The 20,096-nt window shown below is 34.5% G+C and overlaps 1 protein-coding gene and 1 long non-coding RNA gene across 7 annotated transcripts in view; one reads left to right on the forward strand and one right to left on the reverse strand.

The window, feature by feature from the left end:
- LOC126764054 (E3 ubiquitin-protein transferase MAEA) overlaps positions 1-20,096 on the reverse strand; it is a 188,395-nt gene that overhangs the window by 75,206 nt on the left and 93,093 nt on the right. For all 6 annotated transcript variants that reach the window (XM_050481807.1, XM_050481808.1, XM_050481804.1 and 3 more), the window contains exon 3: positions 16,074-16,349. In XM_050481807.1, the coding sequence (XP_050337764.1) occupies positions 16,074-16,349 (276 nt within the window). The remainder of the gene's footprint in view (positions 1-16,073; positions 16,350-20,096) is intronic.
- On the forward strand, positions 11,382-13,048 carry LOC126764347 (uncharacterized). The gene is made up of 2 exons (XR_007667961.1): positions 11,382-11,988; positions 12,064-13,048. It is a non-coding gene; the product is annotated as an uncharacterized LOC126764347 (long non-coding RNA).

The following is a 20,096-nucleotide window of genomic DNA, read 5'->3' on the forward strand; positions in this document are numbered from 1 at the left end:
CTCTGCACAAACTGTTTGTCCCATGCCAATAATTGGAGTGATTGCAAAATTAAATTCAATTGCGTCTATTGCCACAAGAGGCATCATTCAATGTTGAACTTTGATTATTTGACCCAATACACCCCAAAATAGCACTTTCTCACAAAGAACAGCTTTTTTGAAGTTATACTTCTTATACGAGTTCGGAAAAGGTTGCGATAGATTCAGGTTGCGCAGCTCAATATGAATCTACGCAACCTTGTCTGCGAAGATGTTCGAGCAGCAAGCGAAGCGGTGACGACAATCGGCGATCGTTTGTTCGTTTCTTTCGGCACAGCTCGGCTTTTCTACCAACAACACAATGTTGCCATGCTTATGCTGTTGTTGTTTTTGTAGAACAATGTTTAAATTTTTGGTTGGTGACATATTCAATTAAAAAATCAATTCTGTTGGGATTCGAACCTACGTACCTTCGTGCTCGTCGTAACTTTTCAAGCGCTTACCACCAAGAACACCATTGACACGTGTATTGCGTTGTCCTAATTATGGTTTGGTTATGCATGAAAGAAATATACAATGGATCGCCGATTGTTACCTCTTTCCTTGCTGCTAGGACAACTGTTAAACATGGTGGGGGCAGGGGGTGTGGGCATGTATGTATGCAGCCGACGTTGGAAATTTGGTATTTGTTGGGAGTATTATGGACAAAACATTTTACCTTAATATATTGAAACAAAATTTAATCCAAAGTCTCGAGAAACTTGGGATCCGGTATTATCAGGATAACAATCCTAAACACAAAGCGTCAATAGTACAGATACAGGCTAATATGGAATTGTCCACATCTACTGAATCCACCGGCCCAGTCGCCTGTCATGAACCCGATCAAATTTATGGTCTTTGTTAGAAAATATCATTCGTAAACAACGCATCAGTAATCAGGAACAGCTAAAAAGTGCTATTTTGGAAGAGTGGAACAGAAAGTACAAAAAAACTAGTTGAGTCCATGCCAGCTAGTCTAAAAGCTGTATTAAAAGCTAACGAATATCATAATAAGTATTAAACAAGTTTTAAACAAAACATTTATCTTGTTTTTAATTAAAAGTACACTGCATGAAATAAGCCTTTGATATGACATTTATTTACGTTTCTAGTTTTTTGCTTATAAGTTATTAAATAATAAATAAAAATAATAAATGGAGTATCTGTTATAAACTACACATTCATATTAACAACTAGGAACTTGAATAATTTCGATATATGTTTTTGTTGCCAGGATATAACATTTCATTTTGTATATTCATATGCATGAAATAATGTAAATGAGCCACTGTATGTAGAGTCACTCACATTGAAAGTCGGGCAAACGCAAAACGCAAAATTTCTACCTATAATAAAATTGTAATGAAAACAGATATTCAACTTGATCTTTTTTATTTTATTACAATAAGTCTTACTGTTAAAAAACAACAATAATATATGTTCAAGGTAACATAAAACATAACGCATGTAACAAAAACTGTGCAAAGGTCACATTTTCGACTCGCATTGAAAGTCGGGCAAGACGTAAAAGATATGAATATGTAAAAGTTTACTTATAAAAAGACTATTTTTAATATTTTGTTGCACCACCCTTTTGATTTTCTACTGCTTGCAATGGCATTGATTCAACATTCATTCGTTTGCACACATTCAGACTAATATTGTTCCACTCCTCTTGTAAAGCATTTTTCTACTGGTCCTTCCATCTGCACATCCCGTTCTGCATTCTGCGTCCTAATTCGTCCCACAAATGCTCAATTAAATTAAGGTCCGGGCTTTATACAGGAGGTTTGATTACTTTTGGGCAGTTAATCAACAACTAATTTCTTACATCAAGCGCCGAATGTTTTGGGTCGTTGTCCTGATAAAACTGAAAGTTGTTTTCAATACCAAGTTTTTGCAGACTTTCCACTTGTTTTTCAAAATCCCCAAATATACATATTTGTTCATTATGTCATCTATAAAATGCAAATTTCCAACTCCTGAAGTTGCCATACACCCTCAGACCATTACAACATCACCACTATGGTTCACTGTTTTCCTTAAATTTTTGGCGTCAAGTTCTTGATTTGGCTTACGCCACCCTTTACCTCTACCATCTATAAATAATGCCTAAAAAATGGACCTTAGAATCATAGAAACGTTCTCATTGTCAATATTAACCGTCCGAATTCAAGTCGATCATGTTGTTTTTTTTTTGCTAATTATGGGCTTTTTTACTTTACCTCAGTACCAGAAGATTCTTCGACCTTTGCCACTAGTTTGGGTGCAAAGTAAATGGCCTTTGCTTTATTTCTCTTAAAATAAAGTGGTAATCTCTGTTTGATAGTTTCTTAGGTAATAATATCCTGTGGATTTGCTTTTCTTCACAAAATTTACTATTTCACACTCCTTTTTTCCTTGTAAATTGTGATATATGTATGACAAAATTGCGCTCATCCAAAGTAGATTGTTTAATTTTTCGCGACGTTAAAAAAAAAAAGGTGCGTGGAGTCCCTACGCGCGGATGAAGTTATACTTCTTAGTGATATTCCAAGAAATGCATATCATTTTGTATGAAAGAAAACTAGAAAACTTAAATTCACATTTTATAAATTTATTATAATTTATTATCTCCCCGAGCATGCCTTTGCCAACAAGTCGTCTTTTCGCGACGATGGCAAAAGCTAAAAATCATAAATTGCACAACTTTCTGGTGCTTCTCGTAAAAATCTGCGTCGATATGTATTCACGATCATACGTATACATACATACATATTTACACATGTTTGTAGGCGAAGCTGCTACAGCGGCAAGGGGTGACAATCGGCGATCCATTGTATATTTCTTTCGTGCATAACCAAACCATAATTAGGACAACGCAATACAAGTGTCAATGGTAGTCTAGGAGGTAAGCGCTTCAAAAGTTACGACGAGCACGTAGGAGGTACGTAGGTTCGAATCCCAACAGAATTTATTTTTAATTGAATATGTGATCTTATTTTATAATAACTCATTTTAAATATATAAAAGATTTACCTAAACATTATGTTGATATTTTCGTGATTCATACGCAATGTACGAATGTAAGCAATTTCGTTTTGCCGCCGGCATTACAATTTCTCGTGCTTCAATTTTTGCTTTCAACCAAGAAATCGCTTGTATGTATGTATGTACATATGTCCAATATATGCCTTTGCGTTTTGCCGTCGGCATTTCCATATTGACATGCAAAAGTAATTATGTATTTCATTCAAGTGTCAATAATTGCGCCAAAATCAAATATATTATATATTCATATGTAAACATGTTTTAAACTTTACATAAAATTGTAGTGTCAATAATTGCGCCAATTTTCATAAAGTTGGAAATTTTGCGCGAATAAGACGTGTGCGGGTTAAGTTGTGAATTTTACTTATATGTATTAATTAATTTGAAAGTGCCGAAAAATGCGAAACGAAATTTCAAAATTTAAATAAATTTAAGTAGATTTACTTGTATTTTCATTTATATTTAATTGTCAATAAATTTTTTAAAAATTGTTTGCCTTAGTTGTCCATTTTTTATTTTCTCACACATTTCAGCCGATTTTTGTAAAGAAATTTGACCCGCGTTTGGCAGCTAAAATTGCGCGTGCACTCAAGCAATTGCAGTTACGATAATTTGACCAATGTTCGGATAAACATTCGTGATGAATTCATCTTCCGTTGAAGTGAATTGACAAAAGGGAGGTGAAATTGATATCAAACCACTGGAAGTATCAACCGAAATTTGCCCATTTCCAATTCTAAGCGAATACAATGTAAAATGTCGTCGGCAATGTCATTTTTTTGTATCCCATAATTAACGCGAATTTGAAGGCTGATATGTCGAAATGATCTTCGCGAAAAGTATGCGAACTTCAGTGGCATGCGAAGTAACTATCGCATTGTCCTTCGTCTGTTTCCAGTGATTATCATATTCCAGCAAATGCAACGGCTGACATGCTTCTCAAAAAGTTGCACACACTGTACCATTCACAATACGCAATGACTTAAATGAAGTTGAACCGCGAGACGCACAACAGTCGGAAAACTTTCATGAATTGCAAAAGTAAATATCCTACAAAGCGCTTTATTGCAGATCACACCCATTCGATATTGCTGATCTCATATCGTTCAAGGCCAATAACCGCTATGTTGCTTTCTTTGGTGACGTACTTGTAAACGTATTTCATCGATTTGACCAATCTGCAATATTCAACATTGACATGAGTTTTGAATGTGAATTAGACAAAAGTGGCGAATATGGTACGATCCATGTGTTGTCAACTTCGATGTGTTGTTAACGTCGATATTCACGCCTCTAAATGCTAAATTTTCTGCCATTGTCGTCTGGTGAGCGACGCCGATACAGTGAATATCCATCATTTCACATTTTCTTTTCCGAAAGAAAAGCACATGAGTAGTGTTTCGTGCATTTATTGTCAAACATACAAACCAAAGTGGGATTGTAAGGTTCGCAATGTCCATGAACCATATTGGTTTTCCCCACTTCGTATAATTCTGGATCTATCTCTGAATCAGGAAATGAAATTGAAATGATTTCATCAATTTGATCTGGTGTAATCACCATCCGCATTCGAAGAAGAATGTGTGCGTGCGGCAAACATCTTTTTTGCTACTCAACAGAATACATTCAGCATCTAACAGCACCATATATACCATAGGTTGCTTCAAGATAAAGATAAGATCAAACATCGCAGCTATTGTTTAATAAGTCGTGCTGTGATATCGTTACGATCGCTAGCTGGTTGACCTCGATCCATAATTCCGCACGTATGTCATTGCATTTTGGGAGTACTTCTTGCCTTTTCTTGGGCTGCCATACGTTGATGGCAAAAAGAACGCCGACCGATATTACGGCGAGCTCTTCGTGGCTTCGTAACAAATTTCAATATGCAATTGATCACATTGTGTGAAACACTCATAAAGTTTTCACTGGTATCGTTACGATCGCTAGTTGGTTGACCTCGATCCATAATTCCGCACGTATGTCATTGCATTTTGGGAGTACTTCTTGCCTTTTCTTGGGCTGCCATACGTTGATGGCAAAAAGAACGCCGACCGATATTACGGCGAGCTCTTCGTGGCTTCGTAACAAATTTCAATATGCAATTGATCACATTGTGTGAAACACTCATAAAGTTTTCACTGAATAATTTTAAATAATTTTTCCTTTGGATAGCCGGAATAAAAAAGCAAGCGATCAAAATTGAACAATTCAAATAATTTACCAATAAAAATATTGAAAAACAAAGCAAACAAAAATTGAAGAAAATGTGTATGGAAAATGTTACTTTTTGGAATTGTCCAATTATCCGACTTCTCCTCATTAACAGTATAAGGTATTCTGTTTCTAAACCTTTCCCGATCCACAACAAACAACCTTTCAATTTCAAGATTGGTTCAACCGTTCTCTTAGTGTTACTAACAAACAAACATTCATTTTTATTGTAACGTTTGTATGGGGAAAAGAAAAGGGCTGTTTTTAGGGGTTTTCCGGAAATTATTCGAATTTTTCTCGCCGTAAAACCCATCTTTGAACTTCAACGAACATTTAAGAAAAAGAATTGGCCAAATTGGTACAGGCGTTATTGAGTTACGAGCATACATACATTTTGACGATTCATTTTTATTTACATATATAGATACATAATTAATAGTAACACACATAAAGACTTTCAAATTTACCACTTTACATTTGATTGCTGTTCATGTTGGCCCTCTTAAGGCATTCATTGTTTCTGCATTTGCTCCTAAGTACCCAGCCAACTCATTAGAAAAAAAGGAAATTATTCATATAGTTTCGCGTTCAGAGTCAAATAAAACAAAAAACAAGAAAAAACGTTAACTTCGGTTGCAACGAAGCTAAATACCCTTCACAGGTGCATTTCTGTTAGTAACTATGTGTTCAGTTTGTATGGAAGCTATATGCTATAGTAATCCGTTCTAAACAAGTTTTTTAGAGATTACATTGTTGCCTTAAAAAATAACATATACCAAATCTCGTGAATATATCTTGTCAAATGTGAAAGTTGTCCATACAAGAACTTGATTCCGATCGTTCTGTTTGTATGGCAGCTATATGCTATAGTTAACCGATCTGAACAATTTCTTCGGAGATTACATTGCTGCCTTAGAAAATAACATATATCAAGTTTCGTGAATATATCTTGTCAAATGTGAAAGTTGTCCATACAAGAACTTGATTCCGATCGTTCAGTTTGTATGGCAGCTATATGCTATAGTTAACCGATCTGAACAATTTCTTCGGAGATTACATTGTTGCCTTAGAAAATAACATATACCAAATTTCGTGAATATATCTTGTCAAATGTGAAAATTGTCCATACAAGAACTTGATTCCGATCGTTCAGTTTGTATGGCAGCTATATGCTATAGTCAACCGATCTGAACAATTTCTTAGGAGATTACATTGTTGCCTTAGAAAATAACATATACCAACTTTCGTGAATATATCTTGTCAAATGTGAAAGTTGTCCATACAAGAACTTGATTTCGATCGTTCAGTTTGTATGGCAGCTATATGCTATAGTTAACCGATCTGAACAATTTCTTCGGAGATTACATTGTTGCCTTAGAAAATAATATATATAAAGTTTCGTGAATATATCTTGTCAAATGTGAAAGTTGTCCATACAAGAACTTGATTCCGATCGTTCAGTTTGTATGGCAGCTATACGCTATAGTCAACCGATCTGAACAATTTCTTCGGAGATTACATTTTTGTCTTAGAAAATAACATATACCAAATTTCGTGAATATATCTTGTCAAATGTGAAAGTTTTACATACAAGAACTTGTTTCCGATCGTTCAGTTTGTATGGCAGCTATATGCTATAGTTAACCGATCTGAAAATTTCTTCGGAGATTATATTGTTGCCTTAGAAAATAACATACACCAAATTTCGTGAATACATCTTGTCAAATGTGAAAGTTTTCCATACAAGCATTTGATTCCGATCATTCAGTTTGTATGGCAGCTATATGTTATAGTGGCCCGATATCGGCCGTTCCGACAAATGAGCAGCTTCTTGAAGAGAAAATGACGTTTGCAAAATTTCAAAAAGATATCTTAAAAACTGAGAGACTAGTTCGTATATATACAGACAGACGGACAGACGGACATGGCTAAATCGACACAGCTCGACATACTGATCATTTATATATATACTTTATTGGGTCTCCGACGATTCCTTCTGGGTGTTACAAACTTCGTGACAAACTTAATATACCCTGTTCAGGGTATAAAAATATTCCGATATGTGAATGCAACTTTTTCTATAATATTTATTTGAAATATAATTTTTTCATAATATTTAGAAAAACTTCAATTTTTTTAGTATTTGGTTCTTTGAGTGCAGCTACTGTGGAATTTCTCTTATCCATAAGAGATAGACATATACCATCGGGAAGTTTTCTGTGGACCTTTTCAATGTGTACAGTACTTAGTACATTAATTTGATAAATCTCGTAGGGTTCAGCCAGCGTTTGCAACGTTTCTATATCATTCCCTAAACACTGATTTGCTTGTGCACTTCTGTTCTATTTATATACATAATGGAAATTACATCGAGTACATACATACAACAAATGTACTCGATGGAATTTCCATTCTTTACGCATTGAAAATTTGTAACATGCGCACATTTTCAAAGGTGATATATTTTTTTCCATACATGATTCCAATCAATCCAGCAGAAAATTTTCTGTACTCGTAGATTTACCCGCAGTTTCACATCGATTCAAACAATCGTCGCAACGCTATGAACTGACATGTTACGATTTGAACCGAAGTCAGCCATACCGTTTACTTGATCGTGATTGGCGAAAAGAAAACATCGAATTTCATCAAAATAAGACCAAAAAGCTGGATCATGGACTTAGTGGTTCAAAATATCCGGAAATAATACTAGAAATTGAGTGGGGAGCATACATCGATGTCTATGGACAATAATAGCAACAAAATGTAGGCCAAAAACCGCTAAAACTATTGTAATTACTTTTGATTTATATAAATAATCATTAGTGTACGTAAACTTTTTTGATATAAATTATGCCCATTTTCAACTTTAGCATTAGTTTTTTTTAATTTGTGTAAAAAAATATTTTGATATGGTAAATTTAATGTTAAATATACATACATCTTTTGAATTGGATAGAAAAAAAACCTCAAAATTTATTCATTTTATAACAAATAAACGTGCCGTAATTTAATAGAACTACATAGGTGTATGTAAACTTTATTGATCCACTGTAATTTCATTGGTTGGTGAAGTTTTAAAGGCAAAAAAATTATATATTTGTGTTTTTTTTTTGCGGCGACATGAGTAATATAATTTTATTAAATTTAATGACATATTATTGTACAACTTTTGAAGAAAAAATTTTCAATGTATTATTGTAATGTAAGTATTAATCTTTTTTGACATCGAGTTGACTAACTTTTTATAGTTATAGAGTGCAACCATGCATTAAATGAGTTGCGTATATGTAGCTTAAAAGTGTGTCGGATTCACTTTTTTTAAGCACTTGGTATTAAATTTCTTTTGATAGCATCTATTTAGCCATATTGGTTCATAATATTGTCGATAAAAACATCCTCACATACAACCCCACACGAGCAAGCAAATTAGCTATGTGATTCTTCTGTAAAAATAATAACATTCCAGAACTCCATCTGCTTCGATTGGTACTCAAGGGTAAATTGTAATCGTTTGCGTTTACTGATAAATGGCTCGTTGCGAGCAGTTTTTCCATGAAAATCATTTTACGAAGCACTCTCCTTACTGTTGAATCACTGACGTCTTTTTTTCAAATACATTTTAAGCTCGTTGTTAATTTTTGGAGTTGACTTTCTAGGGATTTCCTTCACTTTACGTTTTATCCATTTCTCGTCATTAAGGGTCAGCTTCTTTTTTGATCGGGTTTTGCTTTTAGTAAATATTCTATTATTTTCATTATACCTTTGTATGACATGATGAATGGTGCCAAGGTCTATTCATTTTTTTTACGATTTCTGCATAACTTTTTCTTATTTTATGATGGTTTATTACAAATTCACGTTCTTCAAGAGTTTTTTGCCTCATTTTGCAACATTCTAATGCTGAAAACTTTGAAAGCTTCAAAATATTACTGTGAATAACTAAAAAGACAATATCCGTACACCTTCAATGCAAATTTTTCAAATAATCGACTTCGAGCATACTGTGTAGCCAGAATAAACAAGTTTATAACACCCATAAAGAAACGTCCTATAAACCATATACATATGTACTATATGTGGTAATGATCAACATGACTACCTGAGTCGATTAAGCTACGTCCACTGTCTGCATACACGAGAGCTAATGCCTCAGTTTTTGAGATATCGACCTAAAGTTTTGCACACGTCCTTTGCTCATTTGTTGTAACTCCCGATATCGATCCGATTCCACTATAGGATATAGTTGTCATACAAACATTAAAATCAAAATCAAGTACTTTTCATTTGACCAGATATCTACACGAAATTTGGCGCGGGCGCAATTGATCATGATATTATTAGCTAGAATCACTACAGCATATATTTGCTATATAAACTGATTAATCGGAATCAAGTTCTTGCATGGAAAACTTTTTCATCAATCACAGATACATATTTTTTGAAAAATCAAACCGGCCATAATGTTATAGTGAATGAGGAATGCTATACAGTCATGATTAAAGATTAATTGAGGGAAATAATAATGGGTTGTCAACACAGTCTTGCGGTATTTTTATTGAATTTTTTTTTATTGAAATTGAAATGAATTTTTGATGACTCATGCCCAGCTCTTGACCGATGCTACGGCTGCTACTATGCCGGTCTTTTTCGACATATTCAGCGATTTTATCGCAATTTTCGACGACAGGCCTTCCGGAGCGTGGCGCATCTTCGACCACCTCTACACCAGAACGAAAACGTTGAAACCATCGTTGTGCGCTGGAAATGGAAACTGTATCGGGTCCATAAACTGCACAAATTTTATTGTCGGCTTGAGATGCATTTTTGCCTTTATCGTAATAGTACTGTAAAATATGCCGTACTTTCTCTTTATTTTGCTCCCTGTTTGCGACGCTATAACTCACAAACGACTCAAAAGAACCGACAATCAATCACACACGTGTTAGCGCGTGAAATGAGCTTTCCAAAAAGGTATAGCATGACCCGATGCGACGAATAAAACTAGAACTACGCGCTTTCAGCGCCAAGTAGCGAAAATACCGCAAGGCTTTTTTGACAACCTATATTTGGTGAGCGCATTATCTCGCGTCGTGGTTCTGTGATGTGGCCTACAAGATAGTGCGATTTAAAACCCAGAACTAGTTTTTTTATGGTTATGTAAAGTCGCTTCTCTACGCAAATAAGATATATATTATATATATATACAACCCTATATTCGGTCCTTTATTTTGCAAGTACCTACATTCAGCCATACAGGACAAAACAGGCTTCAGTTACCTTTGGGGTGCTTGCTTACACATACCCTGATACCTCTTTTCAATCTCTTCAATCAATATTCAATGAAGAAAGTGTAATTTTAAAATCATAAAGCGTCGAACTTTTTGAAAACTATATACCATTTTATCAACACTACTTGCGTAACTAGCATATCCTAGAAATTCTGTTGTAACATCTCTAAAACTTTGCCGGCAGTTTTTTTTCACCATAGACACTATTTCTTTAAATTCTGTGCCTTTCAAAAGTTCTCTTATCTGCGGCGCATTAAAAACGCTTTCTTTTATTTTCGCTTTTGACAATTTGGGATATTTTTGGAAGACGTACTTAAAAGTTTTGCTTTCTGTTTTACTCATTACTATAATCAATTGATTTACGATACCAAGTTGTACAAGTAGTGTTGAAAGAATTACTTTACTTTCTCGTAATAGACTCTCTTTATTGACGTCTTATTCCGCTACTATGGATACACCTTATAACGAAGCATATTGATTGCCATTGTGTAGCAAGGCTTTTAAACGTCGTGTTGAATAATCAATAAATAATAATTAGCTTCATATGTCATATTCATTTATTAGTTCTTCAATATCGCAGCAGTATACTAAATTGTCGATATTTATGGATTTTTTTTAATTCAACATCTTGATTACTATAAAAACTTATATGAGTCCCTGGATCTAGACAATTTTGTAATGTACAGTGGGGAACAAAACTGTCAACAAGTTTACAGTTGCCATTATCGAAAAACATTTTGTCATCAAAATAAAAATAACACTTCTATTTTTTTAAGATATAAAACCGAATAGCTTCATTTTATTTCTGGATGAAAATATATGACAAATTCTAATTACAAGTCATTTTGACAGTTTTGCAGCACTGCACAAATATGCACGCGTTATATACCGTAATAACTGGGATAGAATATTCAATCAAAGTTCTGAACGGAGATAGAATTAACAATTGATATTATTAACGTTTTGACCGTCTTCCATTAATCAACGTTTTTGAGGTGTGTTTTGTTATTGTTTTAATTAAAAACGGATATAAATATATGCATGGTATGCACAGTGGCGTATAAAAATCTACATATGTACATACAACCCCTATTTTCGTGGTTCTGAAAGTATTAAAACTTAAAAAAAAAAAAAATGTGTTCATACAGTATTATTATATTATACATTCTAATCGTATTAAACTAAAAAAAATTACATAAAACAACAAAGTTATGGACGAAAAACTCAAACATTAGGGATTTTCACACAGCGTTGTTATCTGTTATTCGATAAACTTTTACATGTATTTTGTAAATTTAACAAAACGCCAGCATAAAGAATAACACTTTACCGTGCCAGGATCCTGACAAATTGCTCGTTACTTGGTAAAAACAGTAATCAGCTGTTTTATGCTTAGTGCTTTGTCAGTTGTATTGTAAATAATTGATTGAAAGTAAGTAATGTCGACACTAATTTAATTTTTCTATATTTCCTTTATATTAACAAAGACTTTCTTTTTTATGTGGAGAACATCTGCTGAGTTACCAAATTTAGTAGAATCGATGCCAAAGCGACTTCAAACAGTTATAGTAGCTGTAAACGGAGGCCTAACTAAATCTTAAAATGCATTAATACCTGGAATGGAGTGAAGTGTTTGTACTGAAATATGTTATATACAAGAAGCGTTCCAAAGGAAACAGGTCCCCTGGTGGCGCCATCTATATGTCGACTGGTGTGTTAGAATCTGCTATCTTTATCGATTGTCCAGTAAGAATTTCATGACATTTCATGGATTGGAAGTGAAGTTATTGTTTTAAGTGTCAGTATGTTTGTGTTATCGGTGCGAAAATGAGCTTCGAACAAAGAGCCAACATTAAATTTTGTTTTAAAATTGGTAAAACTTATATCGAAACGTTTCAATCGATGAAACATGTTTATGGCAATGATTGCCTGTCCCGTAGCAGAGTGCACGAGGGGTTTCAACGTTTTCAAAGTGGTCGTAAGGACATAAATAACGATCAACATGTGGGCCAATCAAAATCCGTGTTCACCGGAAAGTCCATCGAAACTGTGCGTGAATTCATCAAAAATCAGCCGAAATCATCATTGAAATTGAACATCTCCAAAAATCGATTTATCGCATTTTGACCGAACATTTGGGCTTACGAAAGGTGTGTGCACGGTTTGTTCCGCACAAATTGACTGACGACCAAAAATTACTCTCATCGATCGACGCTTGTGACCGATTATTTGACCAAAAATCACATTTTAACCATTTACCACCCACCGTATTCATCTGATATGGTACCGTGCGACTTCTTCCTTTTGGGAAAAATGCATTTGCCCATGAAAGGAAAGCGTTATGTAGACGTAGAGGCCGCTCAAAAGGCTGGCGGCCATACCGACCAACGAGCTATAACACTCGTTCGGCATGCTTTTGGACCGTGCAAAAAGCTGTACTGCAGCGGAAGGAGACCATTTTGATAAAATAAATTGATTTTACCGAAAAACCATTTGTTCTGTGTTTTTTTTAAGTCCTATTTACTTTGGAACTCACCTTGTAGTCTTTTGCAAACGCGAAATTTGAATTTTTCGTCCATACCTTTTTGTGATTTATTTTAAACAATGATTTTCTTTTGAGTTTATAGTGATTATAAAGAATATTAGAATAAAACTGTATCAACTTAAATTCAATTTATATTTAATTTATATTTATCAATTTAAATTTCATGTTATACTCATAGACCGACATATTCGGCATAAAGCTGGTTAGAAAATATCATTACGAGTAGTACTATATAGGTTTGGGGCAGTATGAACTTTTAAAATTTGGAGGATGAGGTCATGTGTAGAAGTTCACGCAAGTGAGGAAAGTTCTCTGATCGCCATTCACTTTCTGCTCCATTGCTGTATCTACTTGTATTGTGACTGGATGAATTTTTTTCTCTCTGGGTCTGTTTTACGGTATTTTTTAAACGCATATTAGTGGAGCGCCGTAAGGTTTATACCTCGGAATCCAGGGCCAGTCAATCTTTACAAAACTTTGGAAATCAAATTATTATTTAAGAGGTTGTATGGGTTTTCACGGTAAAAATGACCGGCTGACTACTCCATGTATATGTGATATTATGTGAGACACGTTAATGAAACGTCGAAAGCATTTTCTTATGTAAATATTATACTATTTTGCTAAAATTATATAAAATCAGGTCAATACTACCCTTATATCCCTTATATCTACAAAAAAATTTTCAAATTTTTCATAGCCTTTTCAAAGTATGTGTCAGTAAACATCTGAGATTTCGTAGTTTAATAAACTGATCGTATCATATTGGACATGGTATTGTCCAATGACGAAAATGAAAGTGAAATTTATCTACCAATTATATCGTATCCCAAATGATACATTCAATGATTTTCGTTATTCTAACAAACCAAAAGCCGAACAGATCAGTTAATGTGTAAGTTATACAGTGGACCAATAAAGTTTACATACACCTAGTTCTATTAAATTACGACACGTTTATTTGTTTTAAAATGAATAAAATTTGTGGTTTTTTTCTATTCATTTCAAGATATGTATATTTAACATTAATAATACTATGCATCACCTTAAAAACCGATTTATTAAATTCATTTAAATTTCACATTTTCTTTAATTTTCATTGTTTTTAAATTTTTATTACCGATCTTGAACGGTACAAATCCTTTTCTTCGCATATATTTTTGGTATAATTTCAATCTGGCCGTTCCAGTCATTTCAATTGCGGAACGTCAAAACCTACTCGATCCAGACAACTGTCAAAGTTTGTGTATCACAACAGTGTATCTTTGTGCCTAAAATAGATAAAATTGTGTGGAAACTGGCCCCTATATAACTAACATGAGAATTTTTGAACACCTGGCTGACTTTATTATATATGATTGGTGATTGTACATATGTGAAGTGCCTTAATCAAGCCCAGGGAACATTTTTTCAGTATGTGATATGTTAATAGTACTTGTACAGTACTCCGCCAACAATTATTCATATAGCTTTGGGTTCAAAGTCAAATAAACCAAAAATTATTACGATATGTGAATGCAATTTTTTGTATAATATTTATTTGAAATATCATCTTTTCATAAAATTGAGAAAAACTTAAATTTTTTTTGGTATTTGGTTGACAAACCTTTATTTTCATTAACAGCCTTAACTCTTTGAGGCATACTGTTCAAACAAATTATCATTATTTTTAAATCTGGATCATTTAGGCACACATCCTTTATCTTTGGGTGGGGCTCTTGTAGGATTTCTTCGGGAATGTATCTTCGATTTAAGGAACGTCCAACAGTTTTCGGTGGGGTTTAGGCAGGGTGAATTGCCCGCCTAAGGTAATATATTGATATCCAAGTTGTGAAGGACATCAGTCGTTCGTCGGGTGGTGTGGCAAGGCACCTCAGCGTGCGTATAAGTGAATTGGGCTGCTGGAGAGTTCAGTGTTGCCAAATATGGTACAAAACCATCTTGAGGTACATTGGTGCACTGCTCACTATTCATCGTTCCCTCAACAAAATATATTGGTCCAGGACTTTCCCCCGATATGCAGCTCTAAATCATTACATTGGGGGGATATTTTACCGTTTTTTGAATGCAGTTCTCCATATGACATTCACACGGTCTACGTCGCACAAATTGAATGGTTTCTGTCATCGCTTCTAGCCGGCATCCGTCGCTAAAGTTTATCTTTGTTACGGAGAAAATCATGTAAGATAGCAGAATAACTTTGAATGGGCGACTTTCGGGGAACATTCATAACTTTTTATGTTTAACTTGTTTCAATCCATCTTTGTATAGTTCTGATGGAGTTTGACCCTTACTACTCGTTGATTTTTCATTCCCTTGGTCAATTTTGATTTTCTTGCTGTACGGCGGTTTTTTTCTGAAAATATGCATTCAACTGTTCTTTGCGATATTTTCTCACGGACAAAAAGTATATTTTTCATTCTTTGTATTATAAAGCTTCAGAAAACTTCATAAAATACTAACCTAACAAATAAAACTGTGGAATCTATGAAATAATAGATAAACACTTATGAAAAATTCGATTTCTTCCATTACGCCATAAAATTTTCCTCTGATGAGCCAGAAATCACAAATACTAATTCCAAGTGAAGTAAACATTTCAATATGATTTCGTATTTAATTTCCGCTAATTGTAACGGTATATTTATTTTATATTTGACACCGAGTAATATGTAGTGCACAGCCTACTTAATACTTAGGCAGTGGAAAAAATTCAAATTATTCGCCTAGCAGCTTTCCCAGTACGTTATTCGTAAATTTTTATATTTATTTACCATGTTTCTAATGGGTTGGCGGGCAAACTAGATCAAATTCTGTCATTTCTACTTTCTTTTAAAAATTCTGAATTGCGAATGACTGTCCATTTAAAGCTCTCGAATAATGAAAATTATTTGAGATCATTAGCATCTAGGACCGATTTCATATTGAAGTTTCCTATCTGTGACTAGACATTTAGGAATTCAATACCATACCTGTATTTGGTTGATACGCCAATAAAGCCATGCACTTGCATATTTCCCTTAGTTGTGTTTTTTCAAAACTTTGAAAATATTTCCTTGCATATTTAACTGCTTCAACTCGGTTATCACTCCGAACAAGTTCAATAAATTCTTGAACGCGTAAACTGAACTCCATATTAGAATTTATTTTCCGAAGTTTAGATTTATTGTCATTGCACCACAAAACACATTTTAAAGTTTTATGTTTAAAGAGATCCTCCTCTACTTCTCTGGATGTGTGGAAAATTTCTAGAAAGTAAAAAATTATTTATTAATTTAAATATAAATTTAGAAAATTTCAATGAATAATAATTATTTAATTGTTTTAATAAAGTTAATTCCTTATTAAAAAGTTATTGTTTGTATATTTAATAACACAAAACACATTAAAGACACTTAGTATTAAAATCTAGTATGGAAGGGCTAAGATTTTTTAATCTGGCAACATGTAACCTCAAAGACGGGGAAATACTTTCACCGGTTGAAAGAACTTTATGAATGTTGCGTAAGAACTCAACAGTCATTAGTTAAATGAGCAAAGCCGTCCTACCATCACACCTGGGAACACTACTTACTTATTCGGTTGCTCAACGATCCTGAGCGACCCCTGCAACGGCCTCGGAAAATGTATTTAAGTTGACTATTCGAAACTATACTATCTGAAATGGATATTAAAAGTTAAATTAAATTATTGTACTCCTTAAGAACTCGAGCAATTTTATTTTAAAAACTCGCGCGATGCCGTACAAATCGTGGAACTCTAGTGGTGTGTGCTCTACAATAAATTGTATCCCCATTTACACTATTTGACGAAAACGAGATTGAATTACAATCATACTCGTATTTGAGATCTTATTACATTGTATTATAGGTCATAGATTTTTATATTAAAATCGGTATAACTAACTCAAATGAGATATAAATGACATAAACTTAGCCAAAGGTTAATTTAATATATTGCGTATAAGGAAAAAATCAATTCAATCATCAAATTTTCGGAAATTTTTGATGATATCTGTCGGAGAACTGGCTGGGTGAATGAGATACGTTTTTTCACTGGCAGACAAGATTTCACACAAAAACTTAATTTATTCTTAAAAAGTATGTGAATGGTTATCGTCTCTACTAGAATCATGAAAAAATGTTGATAAATAAAAAAGTAATTAACTTTTTTTTTTTAATTTTTTCCCTATGTTTTTTTACATAAATTTTGTCATAACATTGTCTTAAAAAAAATTATAGGCCAGTCGTTTTGTAACCATTAAAAAAAAATTAAGCAAATCGGTTGAGTAGTTCGACCGGAATCATGTCCGCCAGTTTAAAAAAGTGTGTGTTTGAGAAAAACGCGTTTAAAGTTTGAGGTGTGCACTCCGAGCGCTCCGAACGTCGTTTATTATTTTTGGGCCTTTTTCGAAACCTTCCAATGGTAAGGTAGGTTTCTACATTAATTCTAAGGGTATACAGGAACAGAAATGCAAAAAAAAAAAGATTACCCTAAGATGACCTCTTAAGGCCAGACAAATTTCAGCACAAAATCACATTATAGCATGAAATCATGTTCACTATATTTTTATTAAAATGGTGCTCATGCAAATATTAATCAACATTAAGGTTCTAAATGCAGCTAGTATGAAGGAAATAGTCGAGTATACTGGGACTAGAGAAAATCGAGACTGATTGCCTTTACTTTTGATCACTCTAGTGTATTCGAGAGCATAGCTCCATGCAATAAATGGTAACTCATACATTGACCAATATCCCTTAATATTTAAAAATTATCGGTTCCACTCGGATTGTCTAATTTTTACATTGATTCATATTATGTCTTTAAGCACCATCTTAGCTTTGAAATTATGTGGTTTTGACATATTTATTTAATTAATTGACGCGTTATGAGTAGTTTCAACAAAACTGATATATGGAACGTGGGCGTAATCATCTGATTTCGCCCATTTTCACAGTGTATATGGAAAAACTAGAAAGGCTTGCTTTCCGCAAGATGAGTTAGGTCTCAACGTAATTCCGCCTCTCTCAACCGGTGTGAGTGATCCCTTAGGACACTCCTCAGACGTGTTGCTTGACCTAAAAAAAATTACATGTAAAAGCAACAATAAAGTTATTTAGTTGAATTCGTACGATCTCATTAAAATAGTATAGACGCTATCTTCAACTCTGCTAAGTGACGTATGAAAATAAAAACTTCTTTTTTTCTCCGGTGTTTTTAAAAGTAAAGACTTAAAAAGAATATAGAAAGCATTAGGATATATTACAGGAACGTTTTTAGGTTGAAAAAAAAAATTATCCATTAAGAAAGAATCAAAATACATGCATAAGAAGACATGTTAGCGCACAGTACCACAAGTGCTGTCCGTTTGTTTGAACGTCTGATATACATACATATGTACTTAGTTTGCTCGAATCACTGAATAGTAACGCTTCGCGAATCAGGACAACTACATAAGTATAATAAATTTTCCCGTGCTGGTAGTCATCAAATTTTGTAATTATTTTGGAACAATAAAATTTTACAGAAAAATTGTGAGCTACATGCAATATTGAGAAACTAAAGTATTTTCGACACGTAACGTATTTTTGGACGTAATGTCATTACATCATCAGAAGATTAAATTAGTCACCATACAAAACTTGCACGGCAAAACTACACAAAATTCCAGCCTTCGCTCAGCAATCCGCCAACATTACTGTTACTGCAAGAAATAAAGGCTGAAGTCAAAGAACGAAGAAATATTCGGAATGGAGTACCAAAATCAATTATATTTGATGAAGGATGACAATTTGAGTCAAAACTGTTTAACTTACTATCCCAGCTTCTTGCTTGGCAATAATCTTCGCTGAACCATCCCGGAGGCCGACTGGTAATAGATTCCGCAGTATTACGACGATAGCGGGTACGAACTGTGGACCGATCGCCACTGTTGGAATTGAAAGATATCCAGCTAAGGTCTGAGTTGTTCGTTGCTCCTCAATAGCACAGCATTCAAATAATAAGGCCTACAAAAAAAGTCTAGATCGAGGTGACAACACTCGTGGGTTCACCAAAACGTGAACCAGTGTAATAAAAACAGGGTTCGAATCTCCTGAAAAAAAAACATAGGGAACTAGTTGTTCCTAGACGAGAGCAACGTTCGTAACGCGTTTACACGTGTCGAATTTATTGCGCGAAAATTCTACCAAACTTTAGGCTTGAACAGCCAGCAGTGGCAAGAAAAAAAGCCAGCTTAAGAGGCTAAGTCGCCACACAAAAGATCGAAGAGCAGGGTATGACACCCGCAAATAATTTGCTGATGTGGCCCAGCATTATCATAGCCGTTCTGTGTAAGGGAGATCCCGAATGAAAAACTCTATGAACCCAATAGAAGTGGGTGCAAGCTGTACTGACAAATGTGGAACTGGGTGTGTTACTAAGCAATCAGGTTCCGCCACCGTCATGCATGAATGACGTTGGCACAAGTGAGCCATTCACTCGGGGGTGTCCAGAAACGATTGTTTTACATATGGCTCAAGCAGCTCACGACTTCCGGTCTTAGATCAAGTATCCGCTGGGTAGCCAAAGAACGCTTGAAGGCGAGCTAAATAGAGAAGGCGAACCTTCCCTCCTTAGTGTTATGCGCCCATTCAAAAATACACAGCAGCCTCGGAAGAGAAACCCCCTTTTTGATGATAACCACAGCAACCGTAATAAGACCTATAATTTAAGGGCATGTATCTCGAATGACCGGTTCCTTAATTGGGAAATGCCGCTGCCCATATGTTTGATGTCCTCGTTAGAGTAAAGGCTAACATCACCGCCGGCCAAGAAATGTGATGGACCCGACAAGGACTGAGGCGAGAAGATCTTTGTAGCATTTACTACAGTTGTCATTTAAAGGAGTGAAAATTGGGTGTGGGATTACTGGTAGGAGAGACACTCTGTCGCCGGGTCCTGCCAGCCGTAACCCATTTACGTTTAATTTTTTTTTTTTTTCACCCCGGTGG

This window comes from Bactrocera neohumeralis, unplaced genomic scaffold, assembly GCF_024586455.1.
Source record: "Bactrocera neohumeralis isolate Rockhampton unplaced genomic scaffold, APGP_CSIRO_Bneo_wtdbg2-racon-allhic-juicebox.fasta_v2 cluster09, whole genome shotgun sequence".
Classification (NCBI taxonomy): domain Eukaryota; kingdom Metazoa; phylum Arthropoda; class Insecta; order Diptera; family Tephritidae; genus Bactrocera; species Bactrocera neohumeralis.